Source organism: Odontesthes bonariensis, chromosome 24, assembly GCF_027942865.1.
Source record: "Odontesthes bonariensis isolate fOdoBon6 chromosome 24, fOdoBon6.hap1, whole genome shotgun sequence".
NCBI lineage: Eukaryota > Metazoa > Chordata > Actinopteri > Atheriniformes > Atherinopsidae > Odontesthes > Odontesthes bonariensis.
This window is the reverse complement of record NC_134529.1, coordinates 6,507,780-6,526,851: the sequence shown is the minus strand read 5'-3', so window position 1 is coordinate 6,526,851 and position 19,072 is coordinate 6,507,780. Positions and strand designations below refer to the sequence as shown.

Below are 19,072 nucleotides of genomic sequence, written 5' to 3'. Positions count from 1 at the left end.
CTCTTCAATCCTTCATTTGTGCAACTAAACTTTTTCTTAAACCAGTTTTTTTAAAACACTGTGAAACATGTTCTACAATAAAATGTTGGTAATCTCCTTTTTCTTCCCTCTTTTGATACACTGAGCGCCTTAAGTAATGCAGGCAAAGTAGCCCCCTGGCATGATATAACCTCCATCTTAATTTCTTCTCCTCATGGGCTTAATTTCATCATCTATAAATAAACTGATGCAATGCATCACCAAAAAGCTCTACTGTGGAAGCCTCTGTACAACAACAATGATTCCCAGGAGTGTTTTTGCTAAAATTACTTGTGCCTTTTCTTTGCCTTCTGTCATTAGTTGTGGCCCCTCCTGGCTTTTGGCACACTGTTTTAAAGCTCTTCAGATCTCTTGCATGGGGCTTATTCTATAATCCACGCCAAAACGCTCTCATTTACACTAAATGTTGAAGGTTTTTTCATAGTTATATGGCAGTATATTGATACAAAATGTTAAAAACATGAGTTTCGAGATATGCAGTAACTGTGTTGTAGCCCTAAAGGAAGAGAACACCCTTTTAAGAAGAAAACTATCGTTCATGGATTCATTCCAGTCATGCAAACAGTGAAAAAATGAAGCACCAGTGAGTGAACAAACTTGTGCTGAGGACAATAAAGGTGGGCCAGTCTTACTTTCTTTATAAACTAACCTAAAAGGCCAATTTTTCTGTTGTTGTTTTATGACATTGGACATTTTTTCTTGGTCTTTGCTTTTTTTAGTCTTTCTACAAGTCATGAGAGCATATATTTCTGCTAAAAAAAATAAGTTAAAAGGCGATAATCAACTTAAATTTGAAAATGTTTGCAGTAACAATAACAAGCTGACACGTGGCTCATGAATTTTCTTATAAACAGCAAAAATTAAAATGCATCCAAGTAAAAATCAAGAGATACAGACCTTTACTTCTCGATGGTAGAAATTCTCCTGCATGACAGGTAAAAAGTAATAAGAATTAAGCAATAAAACAACACAGAAATGAAACTGGAACAGGCATGCTTCAATTTAGATGCACATTTCCACACAGTTTCATTAGAAGTTAAATACTTTGTGAGAGCAGTTAGCATAGACTAAAATAAAAGATTAAAGAAACAGACAACCATCTTTTGGGAAAAGTTTTTTTTATATTAGAGCATCTCATAAAGACAAATGACGCTGAGGACTGTGATTTCCAGTTGTCTCCTCCATTAGTCGACTGTTAAGGGTTTTGGGTTCAGGACTCGTTATCTTACAGAAGTTTTTTATCAAATACCTTTTGGTTTCTTACTCTTCACCTCCACTTCCTCCTTCTCCTCCTCCAACCATCTTGAATCTTCGAGATGTTTCATAAATAAGGTTAGCTTGGCTCTACCACCACAATAATAGTTGTAATAACTTGTTTATATTGAAAGTCACTCAACCGGGCACTCTCTTTGGGCTTCGTGTTTACAAAACCGTCTTGGACTTGTTGAAAATAAGTGAATATAAATCTAACGCAGCCATGGTAAGAAAGAAGGCTACTCTCTTTCAATTTAAAAGTCTTTTGGGTTTTCTGTATCCGGGCATGATGAACACCCTTTTAATCCTCACCAGGTCTTAGAATTAGGTAAACACAACCTCAGATTAATGTAAATAAATCAAACATTGCTGTATGTCAATACTTATTTGCAAAAACTAGGGTTAAAACCAAAAGCAGTGTGTGAAAAACTAAAAACATCTTCGCCCCTTCCACTGGAAGTAAGACGGAAAGTAGCAGCCAGGTGCTGCTAATCAAATGCACTTGATAAACTGATCATCAGTAAGTGTAAGAGTGAACCACACACACCACAACCATGTCAGAGGCAGACAACATACAAATAACTACTGAATCATGGGGTGCACTTCATTTACACTGCATCTGCACTTTGACTTGTTTATGTTTTGTTGAATAATGAGGCTGTATAAAATGTCACATGATGTTCATCTGAGGTTGTATTTATCTAATATGAATTACCTAAGGTTTTTGCATATGTAAAACCTTGGAATAGAAGAAGGAGTGACCTTATTGTGCATCCCATGAGGTCTCATCTGTTCAAGCAAGGTTCACATCAAACCTCTGTGAAAGATTTGGGTTTAATTCATTTGGATCAAGAAGAATAGTTGTACACATGTCAGTCAAGTCAATCACTGATATACCTCTTTAAGCCATTTCTAAATGTAGGTATGAACTGGATTTAAAGGATTTCTCCATTAGGAGTTTGTTTTATTGGTACAATCCAACTCCATATAGGAAAAACAACACATCAAGCAACATGTATTTCAGCACAGCATCACCAAAAAGCTCAAAAAGCTGCAAGCATGGTGTTTTCCTTTCTCATTCAGAGGCTAGATGATCATGGAAATACAATCAGACTGTGTTAGTACAAACCTTTTTTCCTCACTGCATATAGATTTCCTAGAGGAGATGAGAGGGAAATAAATATTTATTATGTGAACATTATTTCCAACATGCTCACATAATAACGTCTTCCTCAAGCTTTGTTTTTTTATGAATAAACACAGCAGTTCTAAGTTTGTATTGAGCATCTGAGCGTACCTTCTTCATCCTCAGGAGCTATCAGGCTGGCAGCAAAGCTAAATACTGCAGTGACCAGGTTTGTTGATTCGTCAACAGCATCGTTCACCACCTTTATGGGGTCCGAGCGGATCTTGCTGAGACTTCCTGCCGGAGCGTAGACGTAAATAAAGGCACACAAACACAAAATGTTCTTTAGTCACTCGTTTAGTTTGATTAAAGTTGCTTTTTCTGGATCCAAATTCAGTTTCTGAACTCTTTGAACATTTCCTCAAAGCTTTCATACTTCCGGATTGAGGAAATGTTAGAAAACCAAAAACTATGTAGTTAGTGGTTAAACTGGGATGGGATTTCAAGAAAGCTGAAATTTTGAATTTTACCAACTGACCGGTGAGTAAATTTTACTCCAGTTTAACCACCTCAAGGAGCTTCTTATAAAGAATCATATAGCTGTGCAAAAAGCGTTTGAAAAGCCATCATGACCCTCATTCATCTTTTTATTTTTTTTCTCTTTAAAATTCATCCATAAACAATATAGGATCATTCTTAATATAATCTCCCAAGTAGGCTTTTGCATGAGCTTAAGTTTGAGCTTGGAGCAAATCTAGAGGTCAATTAGAGGTTGTGCAGTAATTTGATCAAACAAAATGTTGAATATGCATGAACAGTTCGATGAAAGAGGGCCTGTGTTCCCAGTGCAAATACATCTGGACATTTTAATTCTACTGTCATCCTTTTCAACTATAAGTTGTACACAACAGGTCTTCAAAATCAACATGATATCAGCATTTAATGCAACATCTCTTCTATATAAGATCCAAGTGAAATATACACTGGGAAATTTAAAAAAACAGAAATGCAGCACGGCTTTAAACTGTGTTTTAAACAACTAAAACAGAGATTTCAGTGGAGCTTGATTCCTCTTATATTCCAGATGGATTATCTAAGCGAGAGCGATGATGTTTGCAGTAAATTTAATCAAGCTCACCTGAAGTTCAAATCTCCAAAACCCATCATTTCTAGTTTCAGACTAAATACTGTTGTTGGGTTTTCAAAGTATTTGAACCTGCTTTTATACAGAAGTATGCAGGAAGCATAAAATCCAAATGAAACAGCAGAAAACCATGCAAACCAGCACAGTTTCTTTCCTATAGAGGAAAATAACTGACTATCCTAACACGACTCTACGTCTGGTCACATGGAATATTGTCAGCATCAAGCATGAAGGCATTACCAGTAGAAAACAGCTCCCAATGTAGCATCTCTCTATATCACTACAGATCCACACTACGGGAGAACTTTCTAACATTGAAAGCTAATATTTGTAATCAGTGTTAGGTAATTAGAAGTTTAGGTATAGGCTTGGGAGTTAGTAGCAAATAGTGCCTTGCCTCTACGCCCTGAATCCTTTAAAACTTTCCTGATGAGAGGTGGGGGACCTGGTTGGATGAAAAACAATTGCAATGAGCAGACTTTCAGCACATTGGTGAGGGGAAGGGAAAGGAACAGGAACAGGAACAGGAACAGGATCAGGGAAGGGAACAAGAACAAGAACAGAAATAGGAACAGGAACAGGAACAGGAAAAGGAAAAGGAAAAGGAAAAGGAAAAGGATCAGGGAAGGGAACAAGAACAAGAACAGAAATAGGAACAGGAACAGGAAAAGGAAAAGGAAAAGGAAAAGGAAAAGGAAAAGGAAAAGGATCAGGGAAGGGAAGGGAACAAGAACAAGAACAGAAATAGGAACAGGAACAGGAACAGGAAAAGGAAAAGGAAAAGGAAAAGGAAAAGGAAAAGGAAAAGGAAAATGATCAGGGAAGGGAACAAGAACAAGAACAGAAATAGGAAAAGGAAAAGGAACAGGAACAGGAACAGGAAAAGGAAAAGGAAAAGGAAAAGGAAAAGGAAAAGGATCAGGGAAGGGAACAAGAACAAGAACAAGAACAGAAATAGGAAAAGGAAAAGGAACAGGAACAGGAACAGGAACAGGAAAAGGAACAGGAACAGGAACAGGAACAGGAACAGGAAAAGGAACAGGAACAGGAACAGGAACAGGAACAGGAAAAGGAAAAGGAACAGGGAAGGGAAGGGAAGGGAAGGGAAGGGAAGGGAAGGGAAGGGAAGGGAACAGGAAAAGGAAAAGGGATAGGAACAGGAACAGGAAAAGGAAAAGGAATAGGAACAGGAAAAGGGAAAGGAATAGGAACAGGAACAGGAACAGGAAAAGGAAAAGGAACAGGAACAGGAAAAGGAAAAGGGATAGGAACAGGAACAGGAAAAGGAAAAGGAAAAGGAATAGGAACAGGAACAGGAAAAGGAAAAGGAACAGGGATAGGAACAGGGAAGGGAAGGGGGCAGTAAAAGGAACAGGAACAGGAAATATAACAGGAACAGGAAAAGGAAAAGGAATAGGAACAGGAAAAGGAAAAGGAATAGGAACAGGAAAAGGGAAAGGAATAGGAACAGGAACAGGAACAGGAAAAGGAAAAGGAACAGGAACAGGAAAAGGAAAAGGGATAGGAACAGGAACAGGAAAAGGAAAAGGAAAAGAAAAGAAAAGAAAAGAAAAGAAAAGAAAAGAAAAAAAGGAATAGAAAAGGAAGGGAGGGGAAGATAAATTAAAGGAAAGGGGAAACATGAAAAGAAAAGAAAGGAAAGGAAATACACTCAAATAGATCAAATCATTGCTTCTCATTATTCTTGTTTTCAGATTAAAGGTCAAATTATAACAAAAGACAATAAGTTAATAGCTGCCATGATTTGGTGTTAATAGGAAATTCACTGTCTTGTAAGGCTTTCTATTACTTTAATGTAGATATCCCACATAATTTTGCTCATGTGGGATGAATGAAGGAAGATGGTCATGATTGGGTCAGAGTGTAGGTGTTCACAGCAGACAGTGAGAAAGCTTTGAGCTTTAAGCTTTGCTTTTTAAAATAATAAGAAACTGAACCAATGTTTTAGTGATGTAACAGAAGCAAACGTGTAAAATCAGTAACTTACAAAGTGGCTTTAAGCTTGAATCTAACAGTGATATCAAAAAGTCATTGAAACAGAAAAAAAACAGTTAAACAAGCTAAATATCCAAAAACTATAAACTCTGTGTTCTATGCATCAAAAGGTGAAATTATTTTCCTTCATGGCCAATTAACAAACTCATTTGTACAATGCTAATTTTGCTAACTTTCTTTTTGTCTTGCATTAGTGGATAATTCAAATTAGAAGTACATTTACTCAGGCCATTAGCTTCTTTTTTCCTCATAAGTCAGCCAGACTCACACAGTGACTATTTTAGCTCTATGGACTTGACTTGATTACAATATATCGTCTTCTTCAGGCACATTGTAGCATATTGCTCCATGTACAGCTTACAGTGTTAAGATACTACAGTGTAATGCATTTCTTTGTCATACTACACAACATATACCATTAGATCACAGATTACAGAAATATCATGTCAGGGTAACATTATTGTTTCTGTAAAATCTTTTTTTAGTTCAATTAAAACAGTTAATAGCATTAGCTAATAATTATCATCATCATTAAGAATACATTAAAACTGCTGAAAATGTCGAAGATTTACACACAAAATAAAGATACAGGACTCATCATCCCAGGAAGCAAATAGAGATTTATATAAGAGCTATGTAGAAGGCAAGCCATGATTCCTTATCTTAACCAGGAAGTTTTTCTCGCCTAAACCTAACCAGATGTTTTTTCAATGCCCACACCTAACCAACCAGTGAGTAAAAACCTAAGTGAAGATGTAAAATATAACAAAGTTTAAAGATTATTGGTACGGATGGGAGTCAAACTCGGGTCTCCTGGACACCAGCCCTTTGTTTCAATACTCCAACGTCTTTGCCTTCTTCCAAATTAGTTACTTTTTACCTACTTTTTTTTATCTCCTCCATTTTATTATAGTTGTGCTAATATAAATTAAATAAAAAGAAGAGATGGTGTTCAAGCACTCCAAGGAAGAATTTAATGAACAGTTTAAGCTAACTGTTCCCTTGCTTTGTGATTATGCTTTTTTAAAATAATCATATGGCCTTTCTCTTAGCTCAGGTGGGACACAATCTTTCAGTTTATCTAAGAGCATAAAAACAAGGATATTTGACACATGTAAAGCCCGAAGACAGATGGTCTTAACTGAGAAAAAATTGCAGTATACTTGGATAGAATTCACAACTCTACATATATGACATGGTGAGCTTGAGATATATAGTTATTGGAGCAACAGACTGGAAAAAATCAGTTTAATTTAATCAAGTGAGTCATGTGTTTCCCAAAGTTGTCCCAATATTTCTAAGAAATCACCCATGTTTTCACCATACAAAGAAACAGCTACTTTAAACCATAACAAAGCAACATGGACACTTTAAATAAATGTCAAACTAATCCTATTCTTACCGTACCTGAAATGGTCTTGTAGTCCATCAGATCAAACATAATGACAAAAACACATGACCATGTTATTAACAGCGCCAGAACCAGGATCCAAGCCAGTGGCGAACTGAAGGTAGAGTAGAGGTCTTCTGTGAAACTTTTCTTGGGTCCCCGCAGAGGAGGAGACCCAACTTCTCCACTCTTACTGTCGATGACCATCGTGGTGGTTATCGACGACCGCACTAAGGAAGGGACACACGAAAACACGTTCAGATACACCACTCAGAGTATGTGTGTTGTATTACTTCTTAAGGTGGTCATTTCAGAGACATTGATTTTATATGATTGTATTTATATATCTGCTTTAGAGAAATGCAGCAGATGTGTTTTTTTCTGGCTGTAACACGAACATTTAAAGTTTTGTCTTTAATTATATTGTCTTAGAAGTGGTTATAAACAACTTCAGGACACTACTGTTAGAAGCACTTGAGTAGATGCAACTTAGACCAAACAAACAGCCAAAACTAAAAAGTTGCTTTTCAAAAAGCTAATAGATGTCTTCATCCAAACTAAAACTGTTCAAAAATCTCTCTTCGCTTTGGTGAAGTCTTTTTAACTGAAGAATGAGTTTCTTTAGAGTTTTAAAATGGGATTTGTTGCCCCTTTAAATTGTTCTCTCATAGATTATTATTACAGGAGAAAGTTTAGAGCTGCTAGAATGAATGCCAATATGTGGAGGATGCATTAAAAAAATTAATTATTAGTAATGGTTTCAATTTGTTCATAAACAAATTTGGCCGCCATGGCCAAAGGACATCCAAAAGATACCGAGAAGACTGTAATTAATTTATTTTCCTCACTAAGAGAAAGCATTTTTGCATTTTTTCATTTACCTTGGGTAATAATAACAAGAATGAAAGTCTTCACTCACGTTAAGCATTTCATAACTAAACCAACTGGTAGAGGTGGTTCAGATAGACTCTCCTCCACTAAGTTTTTATACAGTTTAGACCCTGAAAATTTGATCTCCCAATTTGTCCAGCCGGACATGAAAGGGTTGAGAATCTTTCTGTGCTATGCTATGAACCAAAATAAGATGTAGGTCAGACACCTTTAATGGCAAGACAGTAAGAATGGTTCAAAATAAATCCTCCAAAGACTCCTTACAGTTACCTCCTTTACAGCCATGTAAACTGCATTTTTCTGATTACTGTAGCCCAAATAAGATCATATTCAGATTAAGCAATGATTTGCTATCTTTATCACATTATGTAAATATGAATACACTTTAATAGCAGTATTACATTACATTATGCTTCAGTTTTCAGGGCTTCTTTCTGTTTTTACAGTGAATGCTGGAGGATCCAGAGTTGCCAGGTCTGATTATTATGAGCAAAATAGGAGTTATTTTGGTAACAGTGACTCCAGCAGAGTTCGGTGCAGAACCAGTAGGTTGTATTAAAAAGGAAACACACTTTTGGGGGAAAAGGAGAAACCCCACGAGGCTGATGCTCTGTGCTTTGAGTTCTGTCAATATAATTGGCTCGTACTGTCAAATGCACAGTTGAGCCAAGCTACAGTCACAGCTCGCCATTTAATTTGAACACCATCCTTTTCCTATTATACATGCACAGGAGGTGAATCAAGTTATTGACTGAAGGATGTTCGACAGCTCAACTTTGTGAAGAAAATGATCAAAACATTCTGCTGCGACTGACTTTATCTGTGGGTCTGTCTGAAATCCCTGCACAGACGTTATCTTTAAGTTGTTGGAATGGTGATTTTTGTCAGGATTTTCTTAGAGCAGAGCAACACTGCAAATGCTTTAAGGGACGGCAGTTTGCCATGAAGTCTTAATGGGCTGATTTTCATATACAAGTCTGACAAAAGCAACAGAAAAACATGTGAATGAGAGCAGCTTTACTGTTAATTCAGCTGTATTTACATGCAATTAAGTTGCTGTTTTTACAAAAAGATACAAAAAGGACATACATTACGTTACATGCAGGAGTGATTCGATAATCAAGTTATCTGGGTGTGTTTGACTTGTTTTGGAAGCTCCGTTCTGTACAGTTTTAGTCAAACTATGTTTAAAAGACTGGTTGTGGTAAGACTAACAAAATATCTTAGATAAATTAGTGCCCAAAATCTCAAGCATGAACCGAATTAACTTGTTAAATTAAGGCAACTTGTACGAGTCACTGGAAGGTTATGTCTTTGCATTTGTAGAAAACTTTAAATAGATTTGAAGCACTGTGACGTTACTGACTGTGCTGCACAAAAGTATAGAATGGGTTAAAGAATGATGACATAAAAATATACCCTGCTCCTCACCACTGGATGTAATAAGATTTTAACATGTGCAAACATTTCAGCTGAGCAGGCCAATGCAATGTGGGCATGAATCAATATTCAGACTATGTTCTGTGACATGTAAAAGGGGATATTAGTGGGGCATCTGATGTGAAACTCACGTAAGCACAATAATGACTTGTATGTAAATATTAGCCACCAGGTTAAGTCTGGCCCAGTCTTTTATGACAGTGATTTATTTAGTATTTTGATTCACTTTAAAATGATTATTATTGGGTTTTCCAAATGGTTTTCTGGCACTTTAAAAACAATTTTGAAGAGAATGGAGTTATTTTTCTCATAAAGCCAGTCTGAGTGTAGCTGTTAACGTTGCTTCGGGTATGTCAGAGGAGCTCAGGCCACCTGTTGACTCTTTTCAGCTCACTGCTGGCAGCTACTGGAGGTTACTCTGTTACTGCTGACTCAAGCAGCTTAGCAGCACTCTAAACATAAACACTCACACACAGACACACTTCAGTCTAACCTCGGTAGTCTGATTCTAACAGGCCCATTCAACATACAAGTGACTGCATGTAAAGCCTTCTGGAGGCTTTTGTGGGAAGATAGTTTTGGAGTCAGAGACTTAATGTACTGAAAAATACCACTATAGAGAGAGTTTAATAGACACAACTTTTGCTCTTCTATAGAAAGTAAAGTCATTACTGTTCAAAAATAACATGTAAATGGTGATAGAACAGCTTTTAATCATGTTGGTTACACCTAAAGATTAGTCAGTTCTGCCTGTTTAGCAGATATTTTGACAACTGCTTAAAACACTGAGTTTAAAACTAACAAACATGCTAAATATGTTCAAGTTTGAGACATTCTGTGTATCTTAAGAAATGGGTTTGTAGCAAGTGAAGGCATTTTGACTAAAAGATGTTCAAAATAAAAAGCATTGTGTCTAAAAGAGGGAATGGACAAGTTATTCAATTCTCTGCAGCATGTTTTAAATATTATCTGGACTGCACAACAAGCATGTTTTGTATGTCTGGTATTATTTCACCGAGGGAGTCAAATTTGATATAGCTGCCAGAGAACTATATTGTTAAACTGCATAACTTAGGTGAATGTAACATTTAAATAGACAGGAATGTATTGCTCAAACTGGCCTGAGTGGATCCATAGAACTGGTTAGTTATGCTCATCACAATACACAACAAGTCATGTGCACCATATATCGAATAGCAAAGAAGGACTTTCTTCCAGTTTTGAAAAGTGAAGCTAATTCATGGTTCCCTTAAAGGTATATTCTTTCTAAAAGCCAATAGAGGGTGTAGTATTGTTTGCAAAAGCAGTAAAATTACCCAACTTGATTTATTATGGCAGTAAACATTTATTTGATAAGTTTATTATCTCGATCATTGTTTGAGCTGTTTTAGTTAGATCAAATTCTGACTCATCGTGTCCGGGTGCAAAATCTCTTGATGATGACAGCTAAAATGCTAAATTTACGACTTCAAAACGATATCAATAAAGCAATGAGTGATGTCACTGTGGCTCCGTCCATCATATTCAAATACAAGCTCAGTTTTCCTCTGGTGGAAATGGTTCATTGAGGTTTGACTGTAATATACTGGTTGTATTTATAGAAGAAAATAGAGTGCAATACAATATTCCACACAGGATATTTGAGTGTTAGTTATCAAATAGAAATAGAATATCACCGACTCCTCCTCCAGAATTTGATGACACCCTGCAGCTCTCTGATGGCGTCAGCTGATAGCTGCCACCAGCAACACATCTTCACTGTGTATCACATTCACTAAACCTCTTATACATTATGGTACTACTGTCATGCTTCATGGACAAGTCCAATCTGCTCTCCTGTTCCCTTTTTAAACTGCTTGCAAGGGTTTTCTTGTTTGGGTTTTCTGCTGATCCTTTGGCCTTTTGCAAAGTCACACAATCCCAATTTAGAACCACTTTTAAACTGTAAAAGGTTTGATCATCCATCCGTGCATGATTCCTCCCTTTATGGCTGACCTGTCTCCACCGTGTGGATAACATTGCTCTCACTGAGTATCCGTGACAGCTCAGCTCAGAGCAGTCACAAAAACCAAGTGGTTGCCCACTGAGTCAGAATACAGGGAAGCCAAGTCAAAATATTTAATCAATCAGCACATGTAGCTGAAGTAAGCACAGCAGAGACCTTTAAGATTCAGATGGTTGTACCTGGCAGCACGATTAGTCAAGCTGAAAACTTGCATCTGCTGCGTTGGTGATGACACGGCTGACTGTACATTTACAGTTAAACATACAATAAGGTTTAAAAGTAACCATAAACAAAGAGAAAACAGACACTACCAGTTTGTTTCTCTATGCCAGTGGAGCTGAAATCATTCTGCCAGCTGTAATGGCAAAAACAACACTAGGAATAAATGTCCTTTTTTAAATTTTCTTCTTCTACCAAAAAACAATGAAATCTACCATTGCTGTATGCTATTACACGCAGCAATCCTTTTGCTTCTCTTTGTGCGGATTACAAAGCAAACACTTCGTCAACACTTCTATATCAACTTGTTTTCACTCCTATAACTCCAACTCCAAAACTGTTGCCATGCATCTTATATTTTCAGAGCAAAATTAAACTCAAATGTAGAATTTCCAAAGTGCTTTAATGTTTAAATCTTTCTTGGACAGAAGGGAAATGCAAATAGTGACCTCAATTTTACAACCTAGACTACACTGGCCAGATTTCCTTGTTCCTCAGGTCATGTTTGTGTATAAATCAAATTGATATTTTTAATAATATCAAGAGCTTCCAAAACACTTGTCCCCAGGTCAGGAGACATCCAAGATGAAAACATGTGAGATTCAGCAGTTTAAAGGAAGTTTGTCTGGTTTCAGGTGATAAGAAGATAATTAAGAAGCAATTGTGGGATAACAGCTGTGCTTGAAAAAATTACATTGCACTTGGAATAATATTGCTTAAAATGATTCACAACGGTAACACTAAATTGTAAAAAAAACACTAGATAGTTATTTGTGGGTGACTTTTCAAACATTATCTTGAAAAAAGTCAATTTGCTAATGAATCTTAGCACGAGGTTACTGTATGTTTTTGACTAAATGTCATTATGTGGTGGAATTGTTCTGATTTATCACGGCCACATTCATCCAGTGAGAGCATACAACCATAAGACAGGACCGATGACTCCTGGAAAACATCAAACACATAAACAGATCTTAAGATTATGATGTCAATTCTTCTATTACAATTTTGTGTTAATAGGAAGGTGATGATTTCCCGAAGGATCATCAGCTTCTTAACAAGAAAGCTGATAGCTGTAAGGTTGAAGGCATTTTCTCAATTTCATTTCAATACTGGATCCACGATTCTCCAACTGTGACATGTTAAAAAGTCCACCATTAAAAAAAAAAAAGCAGCAAAAGGGTAAAAGTAAGAGGAGCTGTTTGAGATTTTATTTCCCCTACTGACAAAGTTACTTACTCCAAGTTAAAGAACATCCAGTTTACAGGTCCAAATGATTCACGACTGTGCTGCAAAATATAGTGACTTGAAGTCCAAGTGGTGCACACATGCATAAATTGGCATTTCAAACATCCAGTTATAGAGCTATGAATGTGAACTGCTAATGGTGGATGAAAATCACTAATGTACTTCTCCGTTCACCCTTAAATTATCTGTCAGCTTTGATTTCTGCAGCGCTGCAGCCATTTTTGTTAACAACTGCAGCAACAAAGTATTTTGAATATATTGACTTCTTCTACAACTTTGCCCAAAACCCGTGCGGTGCTGTAGTAGAGTCTCAATCTCCCAGAAACAATGGTGAAGACCCCATAAACCTGTAGGGACTCACATATTTCTCTATAAAGTAACATCTACAGCTAAAGTGCAACTTACTTTTGGCTTAAACACACATTATTCATTATTTAGAGACAAAAAGTAAAATTGGTGTCACACAATGTCAGCTGTCATCGTTATATGCAACTGGAGGCTCAGTGTTGATGCTGACAGCTCCAACATGGCTGTGGAGACGTTACACAGATCTTATATGTGCATTACAAAGAGCAGATACGTGATAGCAGCATATTTTTAGATGCCTTTGATCGTTTCTCTGCACACAACACAGCTTCCTAAAATGATACTTTACCTTCAACTGTTTCGGTCATTGCTCCAAAATTAGTTTTTTTTTTAAATCACAGTAAATCCTTTCTGCAGGTTATGTTGCCATGAAAAACAAATACCATCAAAATCCTCAACTCCTGTGAAAAGTTTAATCCCACCGTTTAATTCCAAAATGAGAGTGTCCGGTGCCAAGAATTTGTGGAAAACTTAAACCACTGCGGGTAATGTTACTCCTCTTGCCATTCTCAGGGCTTTATTGCACAGTCCTCCCTTCTTCTGGATTGTAAAACTTCTTGATGAGTCCAAATGTGTGCAAGTTTGTCCAGCTGGCTGACTTCCGTCCCAGTGGATGAGGCTGGGGAGTAGACCAAGTTTAGGTGGACCGTGTCTTTGCCCTTTGCCTGCTTGGGGCTGGACTGTAGATAGAGCAGCTTGCCCCCACCTCTACAGGCTAAGACAGAATTAGTTCGACCACGGGGACTGATAGATGATGGAAGGGAAACAGGAAAGAGAGACCAGCAGTGAGCGCTTCGAGGTAACTTTATCCCACCAGCCAGTGTTGCTGCTTGAATCACATGACCCCAACGTGGACATTGACTTAACACTTAACAAATGCGACCAGAAGGTTGATACTTGTATCCTAAACATGAAAACTTTTTTATTTATTGGTTGGTGTCAAATATATTCATACGCCAACTGGAAAAGTCTGAACCTAATTAGGTGCTGTTGCATTCACGTCATATTTCCAAGCCTCATGCCTCATGAGTTATTTTTAGGGAGCTCACGGCCACTGGTATTCTCCTTCGCCTTTTTAGGCCAGAGGCGTAACCTTAACATCACACCCACCCACTGCCCCTCCTTCACTAATTCATCTCCACTGCTCTATGAAGAGCTGTCATCAAAAGGTGAGAAGGATAGCACAGAATAGTGCAGCTGAGGTAGTGGAAGCTTATTAGATGGAATTGGAAAAACCATATCAAGAATCTTGCATAAAATGATGGTACTGGTTAGACAAAGTAGGTAAGTAAGTAAAAACCTTGCAAAATCACTTGGTTCATGTACCATTTTTTCAAAATGGTAGTTATTTCTATCTATCAATTCCACATGCATTCTTTAAAGTACTTTATGGATACACTTCTATAAACATTTAGGAAAAGATATTTTTGGCTGTGAGGTCCTGTGGATGAATGGGTAAAAAAAGAAGAAACAACAAAACGTCAGTGCTGCTCTCATTGAGTTCCTTGACTGGCCTTCTAATCCCATTCCTACTTATCTTTACCTCTTCTATTTCTACCCCCTACCCAAACCAGGGTTTGTGTCCCCACCCCGCTATGGCTGGCGTGCAGTTGGTGAGAGGCTGAGGTAGCTGAAAATAATGCTGCTGGTGGAAGAAAAGAAGGTTGTTGTGGTGTGATGAGCAGTGATGGCTGGCATTAGGAGAGTGATGCTGGGACGCCACTGATCACTGTCTAGCCTCCTGGAGGTGTTTTGGGCCCAACTAGATGAAACACTGAGGTTAATTGTTGAATTTAGGGAATTATTTGTCAGTTTGGGGTGGGTGAGAAGGACACGGATGCAGACTTCAAAAAAGCAAACTAGATTTATTTTACAAAAACAAAGTAACAAACAAAAGGCCGGAGCCGGATAACAAAGAAAATTAAACTGTGGAATCAAATGAAACATTAACATGACTAGGAACAAAAAAAAAAAAAAAACAACTTAGCATGGCATGGATAAATACTTAATTTTGAAACACTTGACGTGATGGTGCATATGTATGGTGCAAGGATCTCACAAAAACTGAAAGCAAACAGGGAACTTAAATACTATGGGGAACTGATGAGTGCAGCTGATGGAAATGAAACTAATTGCAGGGAAACTAAAACATGGGAAAAGTAAGAACTAAACTAAGGCTACGTGCCCACGACAACGGTAACGACAGATAAACGTAGAACATTTCGACAGATGTGCCTATCTTGCACACGCCGACGGCGTTTTTAGGAGTTCAAAACGGAGAAAACACAAACGCCCCCCAGAGTGGAGATCTTGAAAACTTTCCAACCTCTCGTCGCCGTAGGAACAGTTCAAAACGCAGAAGTGCGTTTTTTGCACACGTTTCTTTTTGCACACGCATCTGGAAGTAGCCTACTGACGTTCTACCGCGTGCATACTACATCGGCAAACTGCGAGTTTTATGAGTTTTATACGTTTTCCCTGTTCCCATGGATAGACAGATATCCACCCCCGAGACGCTCGTGAGAACGTAGATAAATTGTGGAGGAAAAAAACGGACATCTGCGTTTATGCTTCAGAGCGTTGTCGTGGGCACGTAGCCTAAGACATGACTAAAACCAAACATGACCTAAAAACATAGTCCCATGACATTATTCACTGAGTCTGGTCCATTTTTTTTAAGCACAAGTTTCTTCTGTTTACTTTGAATTGTAAAACATAGACATTAAAGAACAAAATATCATATTCTTTAACACATCTGCTTAGTTTATTTCATGCAAACACAGATTTAAACACTTACATCTTCCAAAACTTGTATCTCCAAAGCATGTTGCTCACAAGTTACTAAAGGTAATAAACACCTGACTTTAAATTCTAATTATACAGCAGGTTCACACTTTATTTCTGGTATTAAAATAACACTGACATGGGGCATCAGTTAGCTCAACAGTTTAAGCAGGCGTTCCATATACAGGTTTAAGCTCCTCAATGGAGCAAATGTCCATTCGGTAACTAATGAGCAAATTTATTTCAAGCAGATTCATTGATTTCCTTCATTTGTAAAATAACCAGCCCCTTCCATACACCTCATATCATCTGACCAGTCATCATCGTAATATTCTCTGTTGTGTGTATGATAAACATCGATCAGAGGAATTCAACCAAAAGCCCTGCACCTGCTTCCAAACACCCCCCACGCACATAATTATAGTGCAACATTAATGATAACAGACTTGTGTTGTTATTGATATGTGTAAATTATAGTAGACATATTTGCTCCTGTTAAGACACTGAGTTCTTTGACTCTTTGATTTTGTCTTTAAGGCTTATGAAGATCCTTGTGTCCTCATTTTCTGTTTGTTAATCCAACAGCAAGGCCTATCACAAGGATGGACCCCACCACTACAAACACAATGACCCACCGGCAATATGGATTATCCCTCAGCCCTAAAATAAAGAAAAAAGAGCAATTAGTCACCTCGTATTGTTTACAGTTTAACCACATAAAACAGTGTTATAGCTGTAATACCTGTTTTTATTCCTTAATGCTAAACAAAATGAAGCATTACAACAATCATCAACAGTAAATGTTTTCATACATGAGTTATTTTCAATATATCTTAATCTTATTGATGTTATCACATGTTCTGCTTAGACTAATAAAGACTGGCTTCTTCATTTAGGATTTTAAACTCTAGTAAAAATGTGACATGAACGTAGATCATTTTGCACTACTATTGTTTATTTATTCCTAATTATTGCGATTTGTCTCTTTATTGTCTTAGTTGTGAGTTGGATTTGACTGAAAAGCACTTTGGTCAACTTTGTTGTTTTTTAATGTTCTTTATGAATATATTAGACCTCAAAACAGATGTTCATTTCCACCCTCAAGTAAGTGGTTTACATAAACTGATGGTACAGTAGAAATTCTGCTTGTTACATGTTAAAATGCTTCGCAACATGCTTTACTTATACTTATCTTACGTTTCTGAGGAAGATGTTAATTTTGCTCCATAGATAATGGTCACAATAAATTAAATAACACAAATATTTCTTGTGGATTTTATTTCGCGACTGCTTTCACACTTACGTTTGAAGATGTTCGAAAAACCGGCGTCCTAAAAAGAAAATAAAGACAAAAGAGTGTGAGTTAGAACAACCAATATAACAATCAAACTGCAACATGTGATGCGTATAAGAGGTAGAATCTTAAAGAAATCAACAATCAGTCTGTTCCATATTAACTTTGAATAAAACTTATCACTGAATGCATTTACCACAGAAGTGGGGATCTGAAGAAATGTCTCGATTTCCCTCCTCGAGATGTCATTAAGGGGACAGTCGAGGAGTTTATGTTCAAAAAACAGACAATCGACAGTGAGGCAGACATTGGGGTTCGTCACTTGTCTCTTGCTTTCAGCTACAATGGTGTTCCGGTTGAAGGTGTGATGCATCACCACCAGAATTGTTGGTTTATCATCTAGAAGTGCCGAGACAATTTGATCAGAAACAAGCTGTAAAAAAATCAGTTCCATCTAATGTTAAAGAGCATCAAAGCCATATGTGGCCAATCTGATCAGCTCCTTTCTAAGATGTGTTTTTCTGTATTCATTTATTACTCCACTGTATGTTATTAGTGTTTTTCTTTACAAGCCAGTCATATATGGGTGCATAATGCAAAAAAATGCAAAAAAACAACTTCCCCTTTAAATGCACAGTGCATTTAAAGGGGAAGTTGTTGTTTTTTTTTTAAACCTGGACCTTATTTCTGGCATAAAATATGTTCATCTACTCACCAATAACAGTTTGGTGAAAGTTGGTGTCCTTCGGACGATATTTAGATCACTTAAGATCCGTGTATATCCATATAACGGGAGAGAACAGGGCATAGACATTACAGTCTCTAAATAAGGCATTATCTGTCTTTATTTCACCAATACTTTAAAACGAATGAATGAACGAACGCGTACTATTGCACTGTTAGCTCAGAGCTGCCGTGTTGTTGTTATTGGGGGCTATCAGGGGGCTTTCCACACACACATCTACTGGGATGTCATCATTCACTCCGTGCTCTGTGACGGTCGGCTATCTTCACACGGAGTTTGCTACCGTTGCTGGTAACATGGTTCGTGATTGCCATGTTGCACAAAACTAGCAGTAGCAAACTCAGTGTAAAGATAGCCGACTGAGCTCACAGTGCAATAGTACACGTTCATTCATTCAGAATAAATATCTCCCGAAGGACGCCGACTTTCACCAAACTGTTATCGGTGAGTAGATGAACGTATTTTATGCCAGAAATAAGGTCCAGGTTTAAAAAAACGAACTTCCCCTTTAAATGAAGAGTTTCTGGACAATATGTTTCATCATATCATTCCATTTTTAATAATGATGGTGAGATCAGTGACTGCACATGACTGATGGCCAAACTTTGTCCAAAATCTTACCACGAATTTGCTTCAGGGCCTCACTGATGTCTGTTCCAACACGTGATGCAATGGGACAGAAAACCAAAAGGTAGTCAGCATCAAGAACATTGTTTACTTCATAGTGGCCAGCATCTTTCAGATTTTTTACAATGGGCTGATGAGCTCCATTAGTTGTTCCAGCCAAGTTGATGAGGAATTTTTTCCATGACCCTAAAGGCGAATGAAAAAGATTATTTCATTTATTATTTACATCCATCAACATCAAAAATACACCAAGCAAGATTAAGTATCTCTCAGGATCAGTCAGGGGTTTTTATTTATCTTTGAAAGATTCGTACGTCCATATTAAATGGCTTAAAAGACTAAAAAAACATATTCTTCTAATGCTCTGGTAAAAAAAGAAAGAACTTAAAATGAGTGAAAAAGCAGCCAATGTCTAAAGAAAAACTTTGAAACTATTGATCAAGAGCACTTTAAAAGATTACAGGAAAGTCAGGCTGCTATAGTA

The 19,072-nt window shown here is 37.3% G+C and overlaps 1 protein-coding gene across 4 annotated transcripts in view; it reads right to left on the bottom strand.

Moving 5' to 3' along the window:
* LOC142374737 (uncharacterized) overlaps positions 1 to 13,889 on the bottom strand; it is a 39,587-nt gene extending 25,698 nt beyond the window's left edge. The window contains exons 1-7 of one of the 4 annotated variants that reach the window (XM_075458516.1): positions 13,428 to 13,889; positions 6,987 to 7,199; positions 3,961 to 4,008; positions 2,591 to 2,716; positions 2,423 to 2,449; positions 1,289 to 1,348; positions 937 to 963 (exon numbers count right to left, since the gene is read on the bottom strand). In XM_075458516.1, the coding sequence (XP_075314631.1) occupies positions 937 to 963; positions 1,289 to 1,348; positions 2,423 to 2,449; positions 2,591 to 2,716; positions 3,961 to 4,008; positions 6,987 to 7,199; positions 13,428 to 13,446 (520 nt within the window). In that variant the 5' untranslated portion in view covers positions 13,447 to 13,889. The remainder of the gene's footprint in view (positions 1 to 936; positions 964 to 1,288; positions 1,349 to 2,422; positions 2,450 to 2,590; positions 2,717 to 3,960; positions 4,009 to 6,986; positions 7,200 to 13,427) is intronic. The other 3 variants (XM_075458517.1, XM_075458519.1, XM_075458518.1) reach the window with 3 other exon arrangements.
* Positions 13,890 to 19,072: the final 5,183 nt, after the last annotated feature.